The following is a 23,885-nucleotide window of genomic DNA, read 5'->3' on the forward strand; positions in this document are numbered from 1 at the left end:
TGCCTAAGCACACTGTCCTCCTCTGGTGAACTGTGTTATTCTTAAAGTCCCAAATAGGCTGGCAGCAACAAAAAAAAGAAAAGAAAAGAAAAAGGCAGCATCGCTCTATAGTTTCGCAAGCAGCGCTATATTTTGTTATAGTCTGCCAGAGAAGTAAAGTCATCCTTGCCACATTTCAGAAATCTCACGACACAATAACAAAACAACCATGCCAGTAACAAAACGTGTATTTATAACTACAAATGCGAGAAACTTGTAGAACATAAAGACTATAAGGAGGATTCTGTTAAACAGCAATACAAGCTTAGTTTATGCAAGGTTTTTAAAAGATGCATGCCAGTGGGCCATCGAGTTTCATGTGCAGAGTACTTCAGTTTGCAGTTATGCTTTTGGTAATAGCTCTTTGACCACATCCTCAAGGGATCGGTCATTTCTAATGCTCCGAATCCACCTTGCTTTATTCCTGACCTCCTCGAGGCTCTGCTTCAAAGCTCTTTCAAACGAAGGTTTGACCCGGCTTGCGAAAAACTCCTCAATTTCCTCGGCTTTCTCATCAGAGGTAAACTGATAATAATCCAGGAGCAACTTTAGTTACATGGAATATTATCCTATAGGTGACACAAAACAAAAATCATGAAATCTGTAGTATACCAGCGACACAATAGCATGGACAAAACTAGATATGAGAGAGCTGGAAGCCCATGTCTTTGAGATATACTCCCAGTTATCCTGTAATTCAACCATGTAACATGATTAAATAAAAAGAATATCCTATTAATGACAAAGGTTGTCTTATCTAATCTATCTCCTTTATCTCTTCTCCTATATCTATACTAGAAATTTTCACTTTCCTTATCACAACAGAAATAGTGCAAAACCAGAAATAGAGCAATGGCAGTAAAATACAAACTAGATGCAAATATCAAATGAGAAATATGCAGGTTGAGAACAAATTTTGTTATTATATGCACCACGCTAGGGTCACAACAATGCCAAAACAAGCATTTAGAGGCAGTACGCAAAATAAAAGGTTATTAGTTGTTTGGGCTCAATGAGCTCAAGTATTAAATCCTTGCAACCCAAAGCAAATATGCAAAAGAAGCTTGGTGTCAAGTATAGACAACTTATGAGCAGGGTGTTTTGCTATGCTTCGATAACTGGAAAGGCTCACTGAAAAAACAGAAGTCATTGAAATGGCTCTGTACCTACTGTGTGTAGTATCTGAAACTCCTAAATTTCTACTTTGCTTACATAGATAACCAGGTAGAACATTGCATTATCAGCATAGGAGCAGTCATTTTGAGAGAATCCAACATATATAGGACCTCACAAAAAATATAAAAGTGAAGAACGATGATTAAGGTTTTGTACCCTTTATTAATCATGTAGTGGCAGCAAAGACTAATATGAAAATGGCCCGACGGAGAGCTGCCCCACCACCGGAGTGGTGGCGCAACTAGTTGGAGCAAACAATCTTGAAGGAAAGGATCTGTCCGATCCATTTTGATCCAATTGGGCAGAATTCCCGGAGACCTCAAACCACCACGGGAGGACCAACTCATGCCGCCCATTATGCGACACCTCGCATTAATGGCGATAGGGATGTTTGGCAGGCCCATGCATAATCCCAATCGTCGAGCCTCCCACCGCCCTCTTCTCCTCTTCCTCAATGGAGGAAATCGTAGGCCCCTCCTAATGGGACGAGCCAACGAATACTGAACGCCATTTTACCTAACTCAACATATAAAGACGCACTTCTAAGCAAAAAACATTACATGCCCCTCTCCTTGTCCTACTTCACTTCAGTATGATCTTTTCTCTCATCTGCAAAGTGGCATAAGTAATGTGACGAACCATTCTCTCCCTCTCCCTTTCCTCCTCTCTTTTCTAGTAAACTACCTTCCTACTCTCTTTCAAAATTCCTATTTTCGATACGGAGAGAAAAGCCACAAAGTTTCCTCCTGTGGAAACATATTCGCTGCTTCAAGTGCCGATAAACTCAAGTATTGAAGCTTCATGTGTCATTCTTCTGGTAATGGATGTCCTGAATTGGGCCGAGAAAGCCACAGTATACTCTCAACACCTCTCTCGATCAAGTAGACTTACGAAAATCTCTCCCGCTTTGCCACTGTTTCTTGCTGGCTACCTAGTCACCTCGAGAGGCATTGAACTAGCACTCCTCAAGTATGTGCATACTAACCGATGGAGATGGTGTGCAACGAAGATCGAGGATGTCTGCTTTGTTGTCACCTTTCTTTCTTGTGAACTTCTTTTGGAAACAATGATTCGAGGATGCTTCCTGGCGCTCGAAGGAGATCCTAGTGTGTAGACTAGGGCGCATGCCATGCTTGCCGGCGCTCAAAGGAGATCCTAGAGGTAAATTTGTTCGTGAGATTATTTCAAACTTCAGAGTCTAATTATTGCTAGTTGAAAGAGACTAGTTTAGGGTCATCATCTCTTGTGAAGACCTAGCTCACATTCCCAAGAGAGTGTGGGGTACTGGGAGAATACTTGGAGAAGAAGGCGAGTAGAGAGGCCAGCATGCAAGTTTGCCATGATAGACTAAATTATCATCCAGGAAAATATCCTCCTCTATGGTGTGGCCAGGCCTAATGGCACTTCCTCCTGGCAGAACCTTATGTGAAGCGGTGACCGTCGCAGATGTGAATCCGGCAATCCACTCACTGCCCCCCTCCACCTGACCCTGTTTGGGAAGCCACGTTTGCCACGAGACAAATGGACCCAATCCTAGAAGAGCTACAATATGCCAACTAGAACGGGCAAGGATTTGCATCATATCTTCTTCCTCCTTTCAAACAATAGCTATCAATGATACAACATCCTTCTATCATGAAGACCAAGTTGACAGAGATTCTATAGGAAACAGGGACTCCTACCTAAAAACACAAGGAACTACTCCGATTCCCAACTACATCAGACTTACTTGTACCAAGGTCGAATTTGCTTCTACTTCAGTCCCTTTGACTTCCTTACCTATCTCATTTTCTTTGTCATCTCAGAATGCAGACAGATTTAGTCCCTGGGTCAGGGACTTCTAACCTCCCACCCTCCAAACTCCTATCTTTCTTGGGCCTTCTGCAACAAGGCCATCATCCTCAGACCCTTTTGGGCTGGGACCCATAATTAAGAAGCAAGCCTAGCCTAGTCCCACAAAATTTTTCTCTTAGTCTAACCGCGCCCCCTTGTGTGATTTCTATTGAATCCGCGTTAGTTGATCCAGCAAAGTCTCAGACTGACTTCGCCAAGCTTTCCAAGTGAAGTGGGGTAGCTTAGGCTTCGACGGCGGCCGTATGCTTCGGAAGAAGCTTGTACAGTTTGGGAGAACTCACTAATTCCTTTTTTAATACAATGAAGTCTTTTCGGAATGTTCATTTGAGTACCAAAAAAAGCCTCTGGGAAGCAACAGGGATGACAAAAAGAGGGCCACACGATAGGCAATTGAGTAATAGAGTTAGCCTATTCGTTATCTCTTCATGTCCAAAGATCACAAGGTGCTGAAGTGGCTGGAGGGGCACTTCCAGTATTGCCGAGTCAGTATATGTCCCCGAAATCATTTCAGAGGTTTTCCCTTACTTTGTCCGTGTCTTCCCTTCATTCGTTACTAAGCCAAGGTCTCAGGTCTCCGAGTCAGCCCGCACTTCGAATGGGAACTGTGGTACTTTCCATTGCGTGATCCCTAGATTGATGAAGAGCCAAACACTACAGTGCCCCTTCCCTTCTCATAGCTAGCCAGGGGAGTGGGAGTCATCTTTACTATAGAGGAGCTTCAAATGCTCAAACGAGGAACTTAAGATCAGAAGCCTGAAATCGGGTGAGCAGTGAAGCAGCATATCTCTGCTTTATTTTTGTGAATTAACAGGTGTTTTTTTGAATCAAAAGGTGTTTTGGTGATTATGATTATGCTAATGGTTATCTGCTGGAAGCTATGGAGGGCAAGAAACAGAAAAAAGTTTCATTTTGTGGTAGTGACGCCTCAGGCTTCTTCCTTGAACTGTCACACATTTGGAGGAAATAGGAATCTTACTTTCCTGGTAAGAGCTCCTCCTTTGAAGCCTTTTCCACTCTCCGTTGATTGTAATTTTTCTCTTGACCTCTTCTTCTACACCCCCCTCCTCCTAGTTCATTCTAATCTTCTTAAACTAATTTGGTAGTGACAACACATCAAACAAAGCTTCTCAAAGTAGTGTTTACCTGTCACTAGGGGTGAAAACGGGTCGTAAGTCCGACCTGACACGCTACCCAATCCGGATACAGATACGAGTATAGCTAATTTTATCGGATACGAATTTGGTAACGGATATCCATTTATCCGTTTATATATAAACCCAACTCATTTAAATTTCTAAACAACCTAATCCTACCCTCTCCATCTCTTTCAAATCCCAATCAATAGCTCGTAGCTGCCTCCACCCCCTATTCTGAAATTTCTCCTAGATATCACCGACTATCAGATGCCATCACCTCTCCTGTCGCGGCGTCACCAACCTTGCCTCCTCCGGTCCTCTCTCCTTGAGCTTGGCATCACCAAACTCTGTCTCCTCCAGTCCTCCATCCTCGAGCTTAGCATCACCAAACTCCGTCTCCTCCAGTCCTCCCTCATCGAGCTCGCCATCACCAAGCTCCGCCTCCTCCGGTCCTCCGATCCTCCCTCCTCGAGTTCGCCATCATCAAGCTCCGCCTCTTCCAGTCCTCCCACCTCGAGTAATTATTCATCTATTATTCATTTATTCACAGTGATGCTGTAGTTATTCACCAATCTCTTTTTTTGGTCATCCTCAGTCTGATTCATAATACAAAATGTAATTGTTATGGTTGAACTTCCAAGAGTAAAATCTTGTTAAGATCTTTATTCTTTTCTTTCTTTTTGGCTAACGTTGAGGTAGTTGTTGATCTGATTTGTCATCCGAACTTGCTCATGCCATAGATCTCTCTTGTTAGGTTTGGCTGCAAGACTAAAAACTTGAGAGGTGTTTGGTTGAGTTCAAATATTTAAAATGGAGTTAGACGAAGAAGAAGAAGAAGCACGTGGCCCATTTGCTTGTAGCTTAAGTAGTGAGGACTTGTTTTGATCAAATCTGGATGTTACAATTAAGGTACTGAACCTATGTTTGATCCCCTTATTTTGTACCTAAAAGTTAAGCTTTGCTTTAATGCAAGTGTTGTTGTTAAACCCTATATATAAGTCTTCAAGCACAACTTCTATTTAAAATGGTTTGGTTGACTCAAAGTTCTTGGAAGTCCAAATTTGGTTGTGGATAATTTGATCTTTGCACTATAAAAGGGTGTGATGTGTCCTTTTGATAATAGTAGGGGAGAGTTTCTAGATATGCTAACAATTAGATTGCAGAATTAGACATTTAATTTGATAATAGATAGCAAAAAATGAGCCATGAAGAAATGTAAGTATTAGGAGAAAAGAGGATTGAAAAATGGAAGGCCATAATCTGTTTAAGATTTAATATTTATCCGAAAATTATCCATATCCATTTTCTTAGAATATGGTTTTAATTTTTGCTATCCGTTAAATATCCATGTCCAAATTCATATTCGGACCAAAAATATAGATTTAGATGTGGGTTGAGCACTATTTAATTCGTATCCGAATTTGTTTTCACCCTTACTAGACACTGTTAGCATTTTGGCGGTGTTAACTAGCATTTTCTTCTGATAGAATTCTAGACATTATTAATACATAATACTATAGTAGCGTATAATATTGCAGACAAGTACAATAGAATTTTGTATTCTATTATCTACATTTTTGCCTATGGCAGCAGCCTAACGTATGCTAGCTTGAGATCTGGTTGTAACCCTATGCTTTACTAGATAATTCTTTGTTGTATTTCATGAGTAAAATTTTCAGCTAGACATTGTTCAACATATTCATGATACTTCTATAATTTCCAGATCCTCAAATGGTTTGAAGTTTTCACTGAGACAGAATAGTAATGATCAAAACTTAATGAAAACTAAATCGGAAACTCATCGGTTAAGGCCGAAAATATCAAAATTTCTAGTTTTGACATTTACCTTGGACCACAATAAAGATAAGTCAATTCATTTTGGTCTAAAATGTTCACTTTTTCTAGGGGTTGGATTAATATGATTAATATGATTGACTTTAGCCATCAACCACGTACCTTTAGCCATCCCCATGCGGTTTCCCGTCCTTCCCTGCTAGTTCGAAGGCCATAAAAAGCATCCTGATTTCGGACCTAAGAAAAGAATCAGGACAAATTAGACTCCTTCGGAAAAGGTTGCGTACGAAAACTTCACAAAAGTAATTAAATAGCTACCTCAGATGTCAACAAAAGGTTCAGGGATTCAAGGACAATATCCTTATCTGGGCAATATGCCAAAACTCCTAGAAACACAGGAGTATATTTCATGAGCAGTTTGCAGAAAATCATTATAAATTGACTTCCAACTACAAGTTGAAAATGACTTACCTAAGACGCGCACTCTTTCCTCGCTTTGATCTGCCTCTCTGTATATTCTTAAAAGCGACTCATATCCTGATCTATTTGAGGTGCTAACAGTCTGCATTACAGCAAGGTATGCAGCCTACATAACATAACTTATATAAGTATATACACAGAAAAGAAGCAAAATAAAACTGGAAATATATGTCTAGTGTCAACCTTTCTAGTATCTGGAGGCAAAAGGAATGTACTGCTGTCATTTAAGAAGGCTTCAAGGCGTCTCAGAGCTTCATGCACAGTATTATTATGCCCAAGTTTAACTAGAGCAGTCAAAATATCAGCTCTAAGCATCACGTCCAGGTGGCTCTCACCATCCTTGGGATCCCAACCTAACTTTCTGAAGAAGTACAAAGGGAGACTAATTGTATGAGAAGGTAGAAGGTCACCCAACAATCTGTTAAAAAGCATCTATAATATGTTAAAAAGCAACTATAATATAAGAAGTATATAACTGTTTTCTTAAAAAAGGAACCCACCTCTTAACCCTACGCAGATGCAGCTGTTATGTTCTAAGTAAGCATATCATGTGTAAATCTTGTTCCATATCAATCAAACCAATTATGAACAACAAAACTTGGAAGTTAAATAATTGGATCTATCCCTTAGAGGCTTAGACATCATCATATATCCTTCATATCAAAGAAATGCATGGAAAACCAGCTTAAGTTATACCTAACTAATCATATCTAAAATGATATTAGGATAAGCTGTCTGAACTTAGAAATTATATATTTTTTTGTTTTTCTATTGCTGAAAGCCCAAAAGATATCAGATATAAATATCTATACCTTGAGAAAGAAACAAAACTAATACATGATTCACCTTAGGAATTTAAAATATATGATATACAAGACTGAACATAAGCACAATCAATAGTAAATAGTCATACAACTTAGATAAGCATACTCTGCAGTAGATTGAAGAAGATCGATCAAAATAAGTCTGACGTCATTGGACAACTCAGGAATCGCATCAGCTACGATATTTTCAATCGCACAACTGACCTATCAGACCAAAAGAGAGCAGTTATGCTTGAAGGTTTTAGTTAAAAGTAGGAGAAATATAGGAACACATACAGAGATTATGTGTGAAAGCACAGTATAATCAAACTCTTCACCATAAGCCTTCAACAGAAATAACAAAGATGACAATGTTTGCTTGCAAGCAACACAAAGGGCATATGAATCCTCTATAACACCTGCATTCAAAAGAATAAGAATATAAGATAATAAATTGCCATCAAAAACTTCTTTCAACAATATAAGAACATTCGTACAAAATTTAACAAAGGACACAAGCTGTGAAAATTTTAATAATGAGCCAACTAGCTAGTACTACTACTAGAGACTAGAGTCAAGTTACCAATTTTATCCATTAAGGAGAGCTTATTGGCCTGAATAGCATATCTAAGTCCAGCTGCAAGTTCATCATCGTATTTCACTCTATAAAAGCCAGTTTGATCGATGTTCAGTTTGATCCAAAAGCCTTCACCACACTCTTTGTTAGCATTGCGACGACAAGTAAGTTTGTTTATATCCAACTTTGCTTTCAGTAGAAACTTTGTTTGGGAATCATATGAACAGCAACATGATGTCAGAGGAACAATCCACATCCCACTACCAGAGGATCCGTCTGACAGAAACTGTGTCTGCAGATGATTTGGCAGTTGTTAAATGGCTATCAGATAAAATAATTATTGTGTTTTAATAAATCTGGGAACATCATTAATGAGTAAAATGTTTTCCTTTATAACCTTCTAAGCGCACTAAGATCAACGTGTAATACTAATTATCTTATACAAGTCACCAAAACTCACACTAGGATGACCCACACAAGGTACCCTTTGACAAGCAGATAATTGACCGGAAGCTGCAAGCTTTGAGCAGATAACAAGCTACGCTTAAGAATTAAATGATAAACCAAAGCCTATCCAGATAGGAAGAGATTCAAGGCCCAGCCTAAACTGACCTGGACAAGCAAGGCCATGAATCTGGGAAACCATTGATTATCTTATACAAGTAAACAGACACTAGGGTGACCTACACAACATATCCAACGTGAAATGAAGTAGATCATCATTTTCTCTCCACCTTCAGTTTACCTGTTCACAGTCTCCAACATAAAATCAATGACTACAAATATGTTAAAAAGTACTCTTAGATAGGGATTGAAAAGTAAACAATGAGAATAGCAAGATGGACACATTTAGAAATAATAGAAATGAGCAAAGAGTAGGGTAGTGAGAAAGGTAGTAAAGACCCAACATGAGAGAATTAAAAGTCACAAGGCTAAAAGGAAGTCAAAGTTTTCATATGTTGTAGTTTTAATCACATTCTGAAAAAAAAACTAATGAAGATATTACATGAAAAGATAGTAATAAAAGGTTCCCTTACGAAACAGGAAAGAAGAAGAATGCGCGTGTACTCACCATGTATAGCATTTTTATTATGGAATATACAGAACAATAGGTAGAGAGTTGCATGACCCTGGGTACCTTTCCTTTCTCCTAGTTTTGGGAAAAGCATTTGTGAAAGGACATTGGTGAAAAAGAGCCAAAATGAAGTTTAGTAAAGAATTTTGTGTATGTGGATCAGTCAGCCATGAGAGAGAGAGAGAGAGAGAGAGAGAGAGAGAGATTGGAATGTGTGTGGGATGAAGATCAATGATCAATCTATGTAAAGTGAAGCTTCCTGATAATGTGGACTCTTATGCATTATTAAGATATATATGCAGTGCATCCACTCTCTCTTTTGCTTGAATTAGAAATAAATATTATCTGTCTGTAAAAAAAGAAGAATGAGTTAGCTATAACCAAGTATAAATGATCACATCACTGATACAGTATTTGCAACACAAAATAGTGCCTTGCATTAACTGAAGTGAAAATTTTCTAGTAAAACAGTCAAAACACACCTGCTCAAGCTCCAATGAATGTTCATTTAGTTTCACACTGATAACAGGATATCCTTTTTGCTTTGTCCATGAGTTCATCAAATCCCTGACAGGTTCACCAGACTCCTCTTCAAGAACAGCCCAGAGGTCTTCAGTCTTAGCATTTGAGTAGGCATATCTTTTTATGTATGAAGCCAAGGCTCTCTATAAAGGAGATGACAAGAATTAAAACCATTTTAACCTAAATTTAACTGATTGTATTTTTTGTATAACAAAGTGAAAGAAATGAGCTGTCCAGTAAACTCCTGAAAGAAAATGCATGCTGTTCTTCTATTGGATCACTTATAAATTATAACTACTTACACATCATAAAATCGTGCACAACCAATAGGAGCAAATGAATAGAGTTATGGTCCCATAAAAGGATATTAGATGGAATTACATATATCAAATTTCTACCGAAAAAGAAAGCTCCAGCATGACTAACATAGAGTTTCTTTTTCTTTCTTTTTTTAACTATACAATTCATCAGAATAAACAAACCTAAGATAATTCAGACATTCAGTAACAGAAGAAATCTGAAGAAAGATACAGGAAAAAGCTGATAACTAACCTGAAAACATGCAGGACCAAGGTAATTTTGTAGCATTCGGATAATAGAAGCACCCTTCTCGTAGCTAATTGAATCAAAAATTGCATCAATCTCACTCACATGGTTTATTTCAACCTGACAAAAGAACAACATACTTAAAATATGTAGATAAGATACAATCTGAGTTAGAATAATAATGTAAAATGTTGATGCCTAAAGGCACTAACGTGATACAAGACATCTATAGGCATTTAGGGTGTATTTAGTTGTAGGATTTGATAAAGGTGGATAAGTCATCACTAGGCTTATCACAAGAGATAATATGTCTCTAGGGATTACTAATCTCATATTCTAATTTTAATCTACTGTTTAGTTATGACTATATATGGGATAACTAAATAAAATTATATTATTATTCTCGATAAAGAAAATTAATAATGCCAATTACTATTTTAAACTTGTTGATTATCACAAACTTAAAATATATCATAAAAAATCATTAATATAAAAATGTTAATTAAAAAAATTAATATATCATGTTAAGTAACAAAATTTATCACGTTTAATTAAAAATAATCAGAATTAAAACCAAAGGTAATAGAAATGATAGAATAAAATTAATGTAAAAATGCTTAATAATAAAAAAATAAAAAATGTCAAGTTTTTTAATACAACAATGCTTTAAATAAGTATTAAATATAAAATACTAATTCCCTCTCTCATTCTCTCCTTCTCTCCCTCCCTATAGCGGCACCCAACGTAGATTCCGACAACGTCCTTTGACCAAGATCCGGCAGCCTTGACCTTGGGTTAGTTTTTTTTTGTTTTCTTTTGATTTTTTCCTTTCTTTCTCTCTCCGATGCCCCGTCTCTCTCATTTCTCTCTCTCTCTACACTCACTCTTTAGTCTCTCTCTCACTCTCTTTAGTCTCTCTCTCTCTTTCTTCCAATCTCTTCTTCCCCCTCTCTCTCTAAGAAAAAGAAAGAGAGTGAAGAGTAAGAGAGTTTGATAGAAAGACAGAGAGAGGGGGAGGAAGAGAGAGAGAGGGATAAGAGGGAGAAAGAGAGAGAGAGAGAGGGAAAGAGAAAGGACAGATAGAAGAAATAAAAAAATCAAAGAAAAAACAAAATGCCTTGCAGCTCTAAGAGAGAGAGAGAAGGGAGCAAGAAAGAAAGAAGGCTTCATTTTTTTTAAATTTAAATACTTTTAGCTTTTATTTTTTGAATTTGATCTTCGTTTAGGTTTAGTTTATACTAAAAATTGAAATGGCTCCAAAAGAAAAGTCCCGCGATATCAATATAGGATAACAACATTGCAGCATTATTGTGCAAGATAAAAAATGTGTCAAATGCAACTGATGTAAAAAAGAAAATGAGTGACAATATGCTGTTTGAAAAAATATTTAGCTGGAAAATAAGAAAATATAGCAACTTGCACTCAAATAGTTATGAAAGTTAAAAAATAGATGTTGACTCATCTAATAGGCAAGAAGAAGAATAAACAATCTCCAAAACAAAAAGAGTCAATGGTTCATCAAGAATTGATGCATAACCCTGTAAACATTGATGATGATAGTAAAAAGCAGAGTAAAGAGTATGATAAAAAGAGACGAATGAGGAATACAATGATTGAGAGCAAAAATACACATATAAAGGAGGAAGAGATGAAAAATAGTAGTGGTAGCTTTTAAAGATCTAGATTAGTTCACATGTAGGGAGAAATAAAATATGGGAGCAACAGTTCTACCCGTAAGACTCTTGATGTTATAATGAAGTCTGAAAATATTAGATCAATGGATACAATCTTTAGATAAAATAGGTCATATATAGACCACTATCAAGTTAGCTCTCAAAAAAAGAATTAAAAATATAAAGAAACTCATTGCTAAAATATCTTTAAAATTTTCTTCTACAACCATATTCATTTCAATGTAGCCAATAGTCTTTATTTTTACACTATAGTGGATGCTATATAATTAGTCGGGTCTTCTAGTATTCCATTAAATATCTTGAGTAAGATAAATGGGTTACACACTTATATTAAGACATTTTAAATGTATTGGGATAAATATGGTTCTACACTAAAGTGTGATGGATAGACTATACAAAATAGAAGTATAATTAATTTCTTAGTATACTCGGCCATGAAGATAATATTTTTGAAGTCTATGAACGATACTGCTTATTTCAAATATGCAAATTATATTTGTTCATTGATAAACGAGGTAGTAAAAAATATTGATGAAAAAATAATAGTCCAAATGGTTACTAATAATAGGGCAAAATATAAGGTTGCTGGAAATTTATAATGAAAAGATATTATTTATATTGGAAGTTATGTACTACACATTGTATCAATCTCATATTAGATAATATTGCCAAAGATACTGAAATTAATATGGTCATATATTAAGATCAGAGATTGATAAAGTTTATATATAACTATGATAAATTTTTAATTTACTTAGACAGATAACTCATAATAAAAAGATTTAATCTGGCCCTACTAGATTTGCAACTCATTTTTAGTATTAGGGAGCATCATATGCTACAAGAATGATATTATGTGAATATTTATTTCACAGGAGTGGTATATAAAAATTAAGAATATAAAACCTTAAGATCAGAGCTTAGATGAAACTTTAAAGAATATGACTATATTTGAGCATCTTGTCAAGTATTATGACTTGTAGTCAGTGGTGACAAGTTTGAGAAAGATTTCTTATATGATGGTATGGAGATAGTGAAGGAATTAACCAAAAAAAAAGTATGAACAAAAGTTATAAGAAGTCAAAGATGATTAATTCCAAATGCAATAGACAACTACATATATATATACACGCTGCGAGAGGCATATTTTTAATTTACTAATTTACTTTTATTTATAAATATTTTAAAATTTAAATGCTTACGGATTTAAATTATAAATTTATACATGATATTATTTTAACTCAAAATTTTAATTCTCTACAAATGTTAATAATGATGCTAAAATCTTGTTATGAGTTAGAAAGGTAATCAGCAAACTAGAGCCCAACATGCATAAACAATTTTTTTACGACAAAGAAATAAGTTATGATTCAATTAAATAATTTTATTATTTTATGTTTCAACTTTCAATTTTCAACATAGTGTAATAATAGATTTTAGATAGAAAAATATAAATTGAGAGTGAAGCAACTCAATACTACTAAACTTGTTGCAGCTATATCGTATTACAATCCAGTTGAATGATAATCCATTTATGGATGGAAGGAGGCACCAAATAACAACAAAGAAAATCTTAAGTCAAATTGTATCTTCATCACAGTGTGAAATAAATTGAATAATTTTCTTCTTAATCCACATCAAAACAAAGAACCGATTGACAATGGAGAGATTGAAAAAGTTAGTTTTCTGCTATTATAATGAGATTAATGGAGAGAAATATTACGAACTAGATCTGGACCAATCTGAAAGTAAGAATTAATGAGAATTTTTGTGGTGGTAGCCTCACGAGTTACAAATCTAATGATTTTAGTTTCACATAAATCTGATATCAAGGTGAAAAGTTTAAAAATAAAAGAGTGAAGAGAGGTCCAAATGAGACAGAATTGAAAATATTTGACGTTGCGGGTGTAATTGGAGTGCAGTAGATGGCCAAGAGTGATGGTGGATGGGTATAAGGTAGTGTAATAACCCAAAAATAATAATAATAATAATAATAACCCAAAAATAATAATAATAATAACCCAAAAATAATTATTAATAATAATAATGTATAAATTAAATATAAAAAAGAGACAAAAAGAAAGAAATAATAAAAAAAAAATTAGCGTTGCATGGCACGAGCTCGTGCCATGCAACTTGTGGGCGCACGTTGAGGGCGCCAAGTGCACCCACAACCACCGGCCCGGCCAATCGGGCCGGGCTAGCTGGCTGCGGTGGGCCCCACCGCCACCGCAACCGCCACCCTTCTCCCTCCTCCACTGCCTTCCCTCTCTCTCTTTCTCTCTCACATATTCTCTCTCTCTCTCTTTCTCTCTTTCTCTCACATATTTTCTTGCCGACGCCGGCCTACCGCCGCCGTCGCTGCCGTCGCCGCCGCAACACCACCCTCACCGTCTCTTTCTATAGCTCTCTCTGTCTAAAGACTCATTCTCTCTCTCTCAATCACCTCTCTCTCTCTCGAGCTCTCTCTTTCTCTCCTTCGCTTATCGACGCCGGCCCGGCAGTGCCGTCGCCGTTGCCGTTGCCGTTGCCGCTGCCGCTACGATCGAGGTGAGCCTCCCTCCCTTCCCTTCTCTTCTTCTCCTTCTTCTTCTTCTTCTTCTTCTTCTTCTTCTTCCTTTCCTCTACTTCTTTTTCCTCTGTTCATTTTACCTTCTCTGGTAATAAAACACGTGTAAAGTACTTATGTTATTTAGTTAATCTAAATTAGATCTTTAATTTAATTTGTCAAGAATAGATATATCTAGTAACATGGTAAGTGTCATTAGTGTAATTTCAGTTAATTATAATTATAAATATTTGTACATAAATATATTTTTAACTTCATATATTTTATTAGATTAATACATGTCTTTATAATTAGGTATATATATATATATATATAACTTATTATACATGTAATATAATAGTAGGCTTACTTAATGTTTATATTACATGATTAAGTAAAGATTATTTTATATGCAACTCTTAATTTGTTTAGTAAGGGTAGTAGTGACAAAGTAATTAAAATATAATTATATAATATTATATAATATAGGTGCTTCTATCTTAAATTATATTATTGTACATGGAGCTCTTTTACGTTTTTTTATCAAAAGAGATTGACTATTATATACTTAATATATAATTAGCAAATTATGGTTTTATAAATAAATCTACAATTAGAATAATAACATACTAATATTATTATAATTAAATATATGATATAGATCAAATTATTTAATAAAAACAAAAGAAGGAATTTTAAACCTACTAAATCATCATATGTTACACAAACGGATCCTAATTGGATAAATAACTGACCTTATATTACTTAAATATTTTCAGATTCTGAACCCTCTTATTTGAGACCCTGTGGACCCTGACGATGAGTTGATGTTGGACTGATAGACGTGAGAGATGCGTGGTTCATGTTCTCTAATTAGACTGTGAGTAGTCTTATCCCCTAGACGTCTTTCTCAAATTAAGTTATATTATATATTATGTACATGCATGTTTTGACCTCCAGTATGATTATATGACTTTATCTAGAGATGATTATAGTCGAGCATATTTTATCATACATCTGATTAGGTTGATCTAGAATATGAGCACATTGGTGATATATAGAGATCATGAGAGATGATTATACTGTTATAATGTTATGTCCAGTTGATCTGTATCATGAGTATGCATGTAATAAATTAGCATGAGTATGCATATGTTGACTACATGATCAGAGACTATATTGCATTATTTTTCTCTTGATTCTTATTCCACCTAAATTCCTGTTATGTATTGACTTGTTATCGTACTGGATATATGTATATGATCTGTCATTTAAAAGGAAAGCATGAAATGTGATTGATAGGATAATTGATAGAAAACGTGAGAATACTCGAGTGGGCGTGAGGGTTAGGACGCGCTTGGTGGATGATTGATCGCTCGACATAGTCGCGATCCTGTTGGCCTTACGTTCGAGGTCGTTAGTCTGTATGTGCAGCAGACATTCGGACACATGCCGTTCGCCAGGGCATATGTGGCGAGTTATCCTCGCGAGATTTCTATCAGCTAGAAAGGGTGCTCAGTCTGAATAGATGTTGATACCCTAGCAGGTGGCGGGGTATAGTTATATTTGAGATACTTTTGCGGGTGGCGGAGTATGCTCTGAACCTTCGGACATGATGTTGAGACCGGGTACCGGGTGTTGACTGTGCACAGTGGTCTAGTATGATGATATTATACCAAGATGTCAGCGATGATCATGATGTTGAAAAATGCATATGATTTTATTATCATCTGTTATATCTGATTATCGAATGGTCAATATGCATTATATATGATTGCATTTAATATCATAGCATGGTCATGGTCGACATGCATTATGTGTCATATTTGAGAGAGAGTTGTGATAATAGTATAACATGGAGATCTGTTTACTCATTGTCGAGGATTATATACTTTTATCAGTTATGACATTATCTACTTTTTATTTATATTATTGAAGATACATTCATATACTCATTCGTGACATGATGCTCTTGCTGATTCATACTATCCAGTACATGATTTACTCTCTGTTTGGTATCATTGATTCGAGGTAAGGTCTATTCACTGAGCCTTTTGCTCATGACTATCTTATTTCTTTTCCTAACCCCTCAAATATGTGGTACGTGATAGTGACTTGAGATATCTTGAGAAGATATTTTAGAGCGATGATGAGGTGAGCTATATAGATGCGAGATGGTATGGATGATAGTTTATATAAAAATTGAGTTGTACCAGTATTTAATATTTGTACTCTTTTGTATTAGACGATAATTTGTATAATACATGACGAATCATAGTGTACTTTTATATTAGTTGTTTTAGTTGTATCTTGATTGTTTGTTGTGGCCTATGTGGGTCCTGCCAGATTATGTAGTGGTCTAGTGTATATTATTGTGGACTTGGATATTCTTATGTTAACAGGTTTATTTGATTATTAGTATGATTTATTTCGTGATGGATTATATGATCATAGATAGGTTAGCAGGTTTTATTTGATGATGTCATGATTATATGTGCACAGGAGTATCGCGTGCGCCGCGCGTGATGTGTGGGCGCGTGGGCGTGCACGTGCCTGTGCCGGGCGGAAGCATTACAGGTAGGATGGCTCATAGTAAAATATGGTTAGGATTTGGAAGCTTGAAAGGGTTCTACGATTACGATCTACTTCTATAAAAATAAAGGCGATCTAACGGCTATAATAAAAGATAAAGACTAAATAAGAAAATAATTTAACTCAATAATCAATTCCACGATTCTAATTAACACATGACAACTCCTATTTATAGGAGTAAAGTCCTAGCGAACTGGATCTATATGCGAATTATTGGCTATTTGAATTTAAAAACAATAAACAAATCTAACTAACTAACTTGACTCAATTTGACTTGGCTGACTCGACGAACTCATCTCAGTGGTCGGATCATAATAAGAAATTTAAGAAGGAATGCAAAAAAATGATCAGCTAATTGACTTAAATCATATTTTTAATGAAGAAGACAACTTAATTTCATGAATTATAGAAGTGATAACAATTATTAGATGATAATAATAACTCATGATTAGATGAAATATTAGGGGAGACCAAAACGAAGGCAGAAACTAGTACGAATCGTTAGACAGCGAGAGATAGTATAGCTACTAGTACTAGTGATAACTCTGATGATACACTTGGTGGTGAGATTCTCTTTTACATTTGCTGAGAAAGTCAAGATTAGGATTGATAGTAGAGAAATTGAAAGTGTACATACATATCAACAACGTTGTTATGAGGATGTTGCTCCCGATGATTATGATACATCAAGTATTTATTGTTTGGAGCCATCACAAGATCTATATGATGGTTATTATCATCAGTATCCTCAAACATAAGATCCATGTACTGATTATTATTTTATTATTTTTTTAAATACAATAAGATCCATTTGATATGACTAGTATGATGCAATCACTTTTTAGAGCACCACACCCCTAGACATCATTATTTAAAAACTTATTACGATTATGATGATGACAACTACAAGAATTTATAATAGCCAACTTAGTATTTATCGATATTTTTTGTAAATTAATTTTTTTTTTTAATTTTCAAGCTTCATATATAAGTAATTGTTATTTTCTTATTTTCTTGTCATTTTTTCTAAATTTTTAGAAAATTTTCTATATTTTAAATAATATTTAAAATTTTACGTAATTAAAAAATAGTCTGATATTTTACAATCAATATGTATCATTTCTCTGGATGGCCAATTCCGACCCCGATACTAAGTTTTGAAGCATTAAGTTAACTCCTCAAGAAAATTCACCTTGTACATCTGACTAATTAACTAGAGCTAACAAGACTTGATTAGAAATTCATTAATATTTACCAAAAGCTAATGTGATTGGTGCTTGACTAACTCTAATTAATCATAGTTAGGAGACTAACTGGAAGATGTGTTTAAGTACAATTATTATACTACCATAAAGTGTCATTAGTTATGAATGAAAAATGATAAGGCAACGTATATACTTGTATAGATAATGGCTATTAGTAAATAATCCCACATTGAATGGAAATGGAATTTCACAATTTTTTTGTGCAATTTTTTGGTACTAATTTCAGTTGTCTATAGATTCATGGTAGCCTAAATTAGTAGTGATGTGTGGCTGAAGGACTGGTCAGTTCCTAGAAAATTTGTCACCATAGTCACCAATTTCATAAATTAATTTAACAGAAAACCTTGCACTAGCAAAGCTGAATGGAGGAAAAGGACGTATGCAAGTATACAGCCAAGTATATAGAGTTACATATATTATTATAGAAGAATGGTACCTAGACATCACAGATAAAGATATCACAAGACCCTCCCGTGAAGTATCAAAGCCAAACGATGACCTTTATTTTATTTTAAACAATTAAATACTCGTATGAGTATCCATATCATACTTGAAAATTGTACCCAATACAAATTATTCAGTAGCGCAAGCATAGTGAAGTATTCAAGCTTCAAATAGGTTTCCTTACTGCACATTGTAAAGGACTGAACAATGAAAGTGATAGTGTAAGTTCATTTTATCCTCTGGAAAACTAAAAGCCAAGTATAACAAAACTTCTTAAAATAATCCCTTTCTTTGCTCCATTTGGGGCATGGCTCAAGCTTAAGCTCCAATATAATTGTTAAGATTAGTCAGGCTTGTAGTGATCATGTCAAATTAAGAAATATGTAGAGCTCCGTGACTAAGCAGATAGCACTCATTCTAATATAAAGCCTAGCAAAAAAGGATTAGATCAAACCAGATAGAATAAATCAATGAACATGAATAAACACCAAAGATCACAATAATTTAATGGAGGCACAAGTGAAAAAAGTTGGAAAATTCCTTCTAAATGTCACACAGGAATTAGGATAAATTAATGGTCCTCACTCCTTAGGAGTTCTATAACATGTAGCTATATAAATGTATCTTTCAGCATTTTGTATACAAATATCCCTTTAAAGAGTGTGATTAATATCTCTAATGATTAAAAATAACTAAACTTTAGAACAAGAATACCCCACGATCATCTTCAAGGTCAATATTGTATAGCAATGTCTTACAAGTTGTGTCACACTTTACAGATAATAGTTACCCATTATTTTCCCAATAATTCTCTGTTTAAACTTTTAAAATATGCATAGAAAGAAAAGCAATCTTCAGGAACAAATGACTGGAGCAACTAAACCCTTTCTTAATTGAAGTACCTTGTTAGCATATCTAATTTCATACAATCAGAAGATTTACCTCAATAGGATGTGATTCAGCAAGTCCATCCAGCTTGAGGCCCGATGATGTCTCATCAAGAAATTGAGTCCATATATTCCATTCAGGAAACAAAGCATCTACTGCTAAATAGCTCACCTACCAAAGAATTGGAAAACACAGAACTACATATAAGCTTTCATGAAGCCATTTCAACCTCTAATGATGAAAAAAAGATGAAATTTATTACCCATGACGCAAACCCCTCATTTAGCCACAAATGCGTCCACCATTCCATTGTCACAAGATTCCCAAACCATTGGTGGGCCAACTCGTGTGCTACAGTAATTGCCACCTAAACAAGGAATATCAAAGTTGATCAACACCCTGAAAATTTCTGCTCATTGTTAAGCTAATAAGATAACGTTAAAGCAAGAATTGAAAAGATTAAAAAGATAGATACTTTGATTACACAGAAAGCATAAGAAATGAAATGAAAGAAATCATAGTTCAGTATAGATCACCGATTGTTTGCTCATTGCTGACGACAGGCGATCATCATAAAGCAAATATGTTTCTCGATAAGTGATTAATCCATAGTTTTCCATAGCTCCAGCAGCAAAATCAGGAATTGCAATCATATCCAACTTGGGAAGTGGATAAGGCACAGCAAAATAACTGGGAGATAGAATAAACATTTGAATTAGTGACCAGTGGTCAGCGACATCCAATGGAAAGAAAACAAAATAACTTTGAATAAGATAATTAAGAGAAAATTATAAATAACACCCTACATTTAAGCTTTCTTATAAATAAAATCCTCTCTTTTCATTATTTATAAATAAAGACTCCTATTTACCAACTGCGCAACACCTTGAGTTAAGTCTAAGTTAACTAGAACCTAAAGAATGGAATAAAAATATTTTGTCCATTTTAAGAAATATCTTTATATTTTCTAAATTACTCTTATCTCACTCCTCTAATATAAAACAACAGTAATTTTAGATCTGTTGACTTTGTGAGATTCGGTATTTGGATGCGGTTTTAGTGTTTTAAAATTTTCATTTGATCTATGTTGTTGGAAATTAGTGATTTCGTTTGTCCCCAAGCTGTTTTGCAGACTTAATCGCTTCTATAATTAAGCTAGCCTGATAGTCAAGTTAAATTATATCTATATATCAAACGGTAAGGTGTGGCTTGGTAATTTTTAGCAACTAGAATGCTTTATTTGTAAACAATGAAAAGGGAGGCTTTATTTGTAGTATAGTCAAAATGTAGAGTGTTGTTTGTAATTTTCTCGATAATTAAACATCACAATTCTACCATATAACAAAATCTAAATTAAATAAATTCTTTGAAACAATTTTAATAGTATGAAGAAAAATAACTATGGTGTAGTTGGTGCAATAAGAAATTATGAATTACGTCAATTGCTGTGCAAATAAAATTTATTCTCGCTAAAGGATATCAAATACGAGTGGTTACTCTTTGTAGAGATCCAATGTCTTGACAGCAACACCCAATGCAAATTTTCCTTGATCACGCTTACCAATCTGAGTGTATACACGAACTTTGGTGCCTAAAAAATTGACAATATATGCACAAGCAAATGGTCACTAAAGAGATGACTGCATTTTGAAGGAAGAAAAGGGAAGTAGGTCGAAAGAATAGGTGAGGTGTATCCAGTCATAGTGTCATACCATCTGGCATTATATCTTCTATAAAGTCAAACAAACCAACAACAATAGCCACCAAATAAGTTGACATAACCGGTGATTCAGCAAAAGAGAGAATCTTGTCAAGTCCATCAACCTTCTCGTGGACAATTGGCATACAAGACAATGCTACCAGGTCGGACGGAACTTCCATTGTTATCTTGAATGTAGCCTGAAGACATCATGAAAGTAGAAGAATAAGATAGAATCAAGGGCAAATGTACATGATCATCAAGCCATAATACTTGGATTCTTACTTTAAGTTAGAACCTGCTTTTATTTTTTAGCAGAGTTCCAGCCAATATATGACCACTTAATTTTTTTCAATAGCTACAAGTACAAAAAAAAGTAAACACATATACTTGTGATAAACCAGTTTTATAGTTCATTTTTTACATTCTAATCAAGACCTAATGGAGAGCCATTTCTAATGATTTACATGAATTCTTCATTTGCTATAAATTATGGTTCCTCTGAATAGGAAAAGGTTCTCCATTCCATTAAATTCTGACTTTGACAATTCTCATTTCAAGAAGAATATCACTCAAATGATCCGCACATCATAACTTGCAAAAAAAAGAAATAATAAATGGTTACAAAGGGGTCTAAAACTAAATTATGGTAAAAGAAGCAAGGACAAGCAAATATATTGAAAATTTTGTAACATTCTACTAATTCCCAAATAAGTAAAATGAAGACCTTAAATGCAGGCTCATCCCAACATGGAAAGCAGCGCCTAGCATCAGCAGATTCAAACTGTGTCACTGCCATATTTCTAGTCTCCCCATTGTATTCATACTTACTGCATAACAAATCACAGCATCAAACCAAAAGCATAAGACAAACTTTTAATAGAAAAAAAAAAGTTTTTTCTGGCTATCGCCGCCTATATGTTAGCCTTATTGCAGAAAACCTCCTTTTATATATTAACAGATGGAGTTCAACCCTTTTAAGTGTGCTTGTTATAAAAAAGAACCATCTGCCCTTTTATTTTTTATAATATGAATATAGCATCCTATACTTGAGCACCTACCAGTCTGAACCTTGCATTCTCTCTATTTGCATATGCCACGTTTTGCCTTTTAGCTCATTGATAAGGCATTGCATGATCAGCTTGTCACATGTTCGACGAAAGAAGTAGGAAACCTTATTGACTTGTTCGACGAAAGAAGTAGGAACACTTATTGACTAACTTCGTTAGCGTGGAGGATATGTGAAAGCAGAAAGACGAAATGGAATTAGCCAAAGTAATTAGATTATTCTGGATCATTTAGTTAATTTCTTTTTGCATTTAACCACGAATATGATTGCAATTGAAGGCAATCGAGCTTTTATTGTTATCCGTAGAGGTTAGCTTCCTCGACAAGCCGGTTCATCATCTTGTCCCTGTATTTGTTGTCTTTCCAGTTTCTGAGTATAACAGTGCACTTTAATAAATATATGAAATACAGTTTTTTTGTGTTAAAATGAAACTAAAATATGCAGTTGGTGCTATTAGAAACCCATATATATATATAACGATCAAACCTTCTGTAAAATCCCCTCATCTTGTCGTTTAGGGTTCCCGTAAACTCAATCGTCACAATCCCCTCTCCAATCGGAAGAGCTCCAAGAAATCCCAGGACCAAAATCTCATCTTCCTCCACCAAAATAATCTCCGAAGGCCGGATCTCCTGCAAGAAAAAACTTCAAAGATAGAAATTTCACAACGAAGACGAATACAATCTGCTACGATCCTCAATTACCTGATCCGACTTGTGGTTCTTGAAGCGCACGGAGTCGCGATCAATGGCGAGATCGGCGGCATTGAGGACGAGGAAGCGCGTCTCGGCGACAACCTCGACGGCGATCAACACGGTTCCCGAGAAGACGCAGGCGGAGAGATCGGGCTTGATGAAGAGATCGTAGCGGCGAGGGAATGCGAACTTGGGGAGGCGAGCTTGGTTCTTGAATTGTTCCCAGCTCTCGTTCATTGCCATCTTGTTTCGCTCGCTATCTTCGCTTCTCGTGTTCCGCCAGTGGAACTCCTCGGTTTTACGTGTTCAAATTTGGCAACTACTGAGTTTTTGACCAAACTAGTAAATTATTTCTCCCGAACTGTAAAACTATTTTCTAAGTAGTACGAGTAGATTAATTAATAATACATTTAAAAACTGCTATGAAAATTATTGTCTTCGAAAAAGAATTTTTTTTCACCATTATTTTTATATAAAATACTTTTCGAGAAAGCGGTTTACATGCAATTTATAGATATTTTTATTATTTTTTGAGAAAGCTATTTATATATTATTATATAATCTATTTAAAATTAAAAAATTTGGAGAAGTTACGATCTTTATTTTAAAATTCGGGGCAGTTGGACGATGAAAATCACTACCCTCCCTAACTTTTTATTTTTTAATTTTAATTTCATTTTTTCTTTGATTAACTCAAAGTTCCTTCTTTTAACAACTTTGCCTTCTTTAAGATATCATAAATCGTTCTCATAGGTTCAGCGCATTTTTTGTCATTCCATCTAATAACCTTTTTTTCATATCTTCAAGTGAGAACCGCCACTCGGCTCTACTGGCTTGTAAGTGTTCTTTGTCGATGATGGCTGGGCCAGCAGAGCTGTGCCAGACCTTTTGGAAGAGGGAACTGGAATGCACCCTTTAGGGCCTGAGCTTCGTGATCCCATTTGAGAGTGTTCTCTGCCTACAGTGAGTCAAGCAATTGAGGAGGAGGT

The 23,885-nt window shown here is 35.2% G+C and overlaps 1 protein-coding gene across 1 annotated transcript; it reads right to left on the reverse strand.

Moving 5' to 3' along the window:
• Positions 1–111: 111 nt before the first annotated feature.
• Positions 112–23,229, reverse strand: LOC140802683 (aminopeptidase M1-B-like). The gene is made up of 19 exons (XM_073158229.1): positions 22,906–23,229; positions 22,688–22,833; positions 21,860–21,962; positions 21,146–21,332; positions 20,931–21,024; positions 19,970–20,123; positions 19,696–19,800; positions 19,488–19,604; positions 10,009–10,122; positions 9,417–9,599; positions 7,866–8,151; positions 7,580–7,701; positions 7,410–7,507; positions 6,663–6,840; positions 6,471–6,585; positions 6,318–6,385; positions 6,162–6,236; positions 652–729; positions 112–564 (listed from the first exon to the last, which is right to left on the reverse strand). Exons 1-19 carry the CDS (start codon positions 23,137–23,139, stop codon positions 382–384), a joined length of 2,640 nt encoding a protein of 879 aa, XP_073014330.1. The 5' UTR covers positions 23,140–23,229; the 3' UTR covers positions 112–381.
• Positions 23,230–23,885: the final 656 nt, after the last annotated feature.

Source organism: Typha latifolia, chromosome 1, assembly GCF_019914945.1.
Source record: "Typha latifolia isolate L0001 chromosome 1, TyphaL0001v2, whole genome shotgun sequence".
NCBI lineage: Eukaryota > Viridiplantae > Streptophyta > Magnoliopsida > Poales > Typhaceae > Typha > Typha latifolia.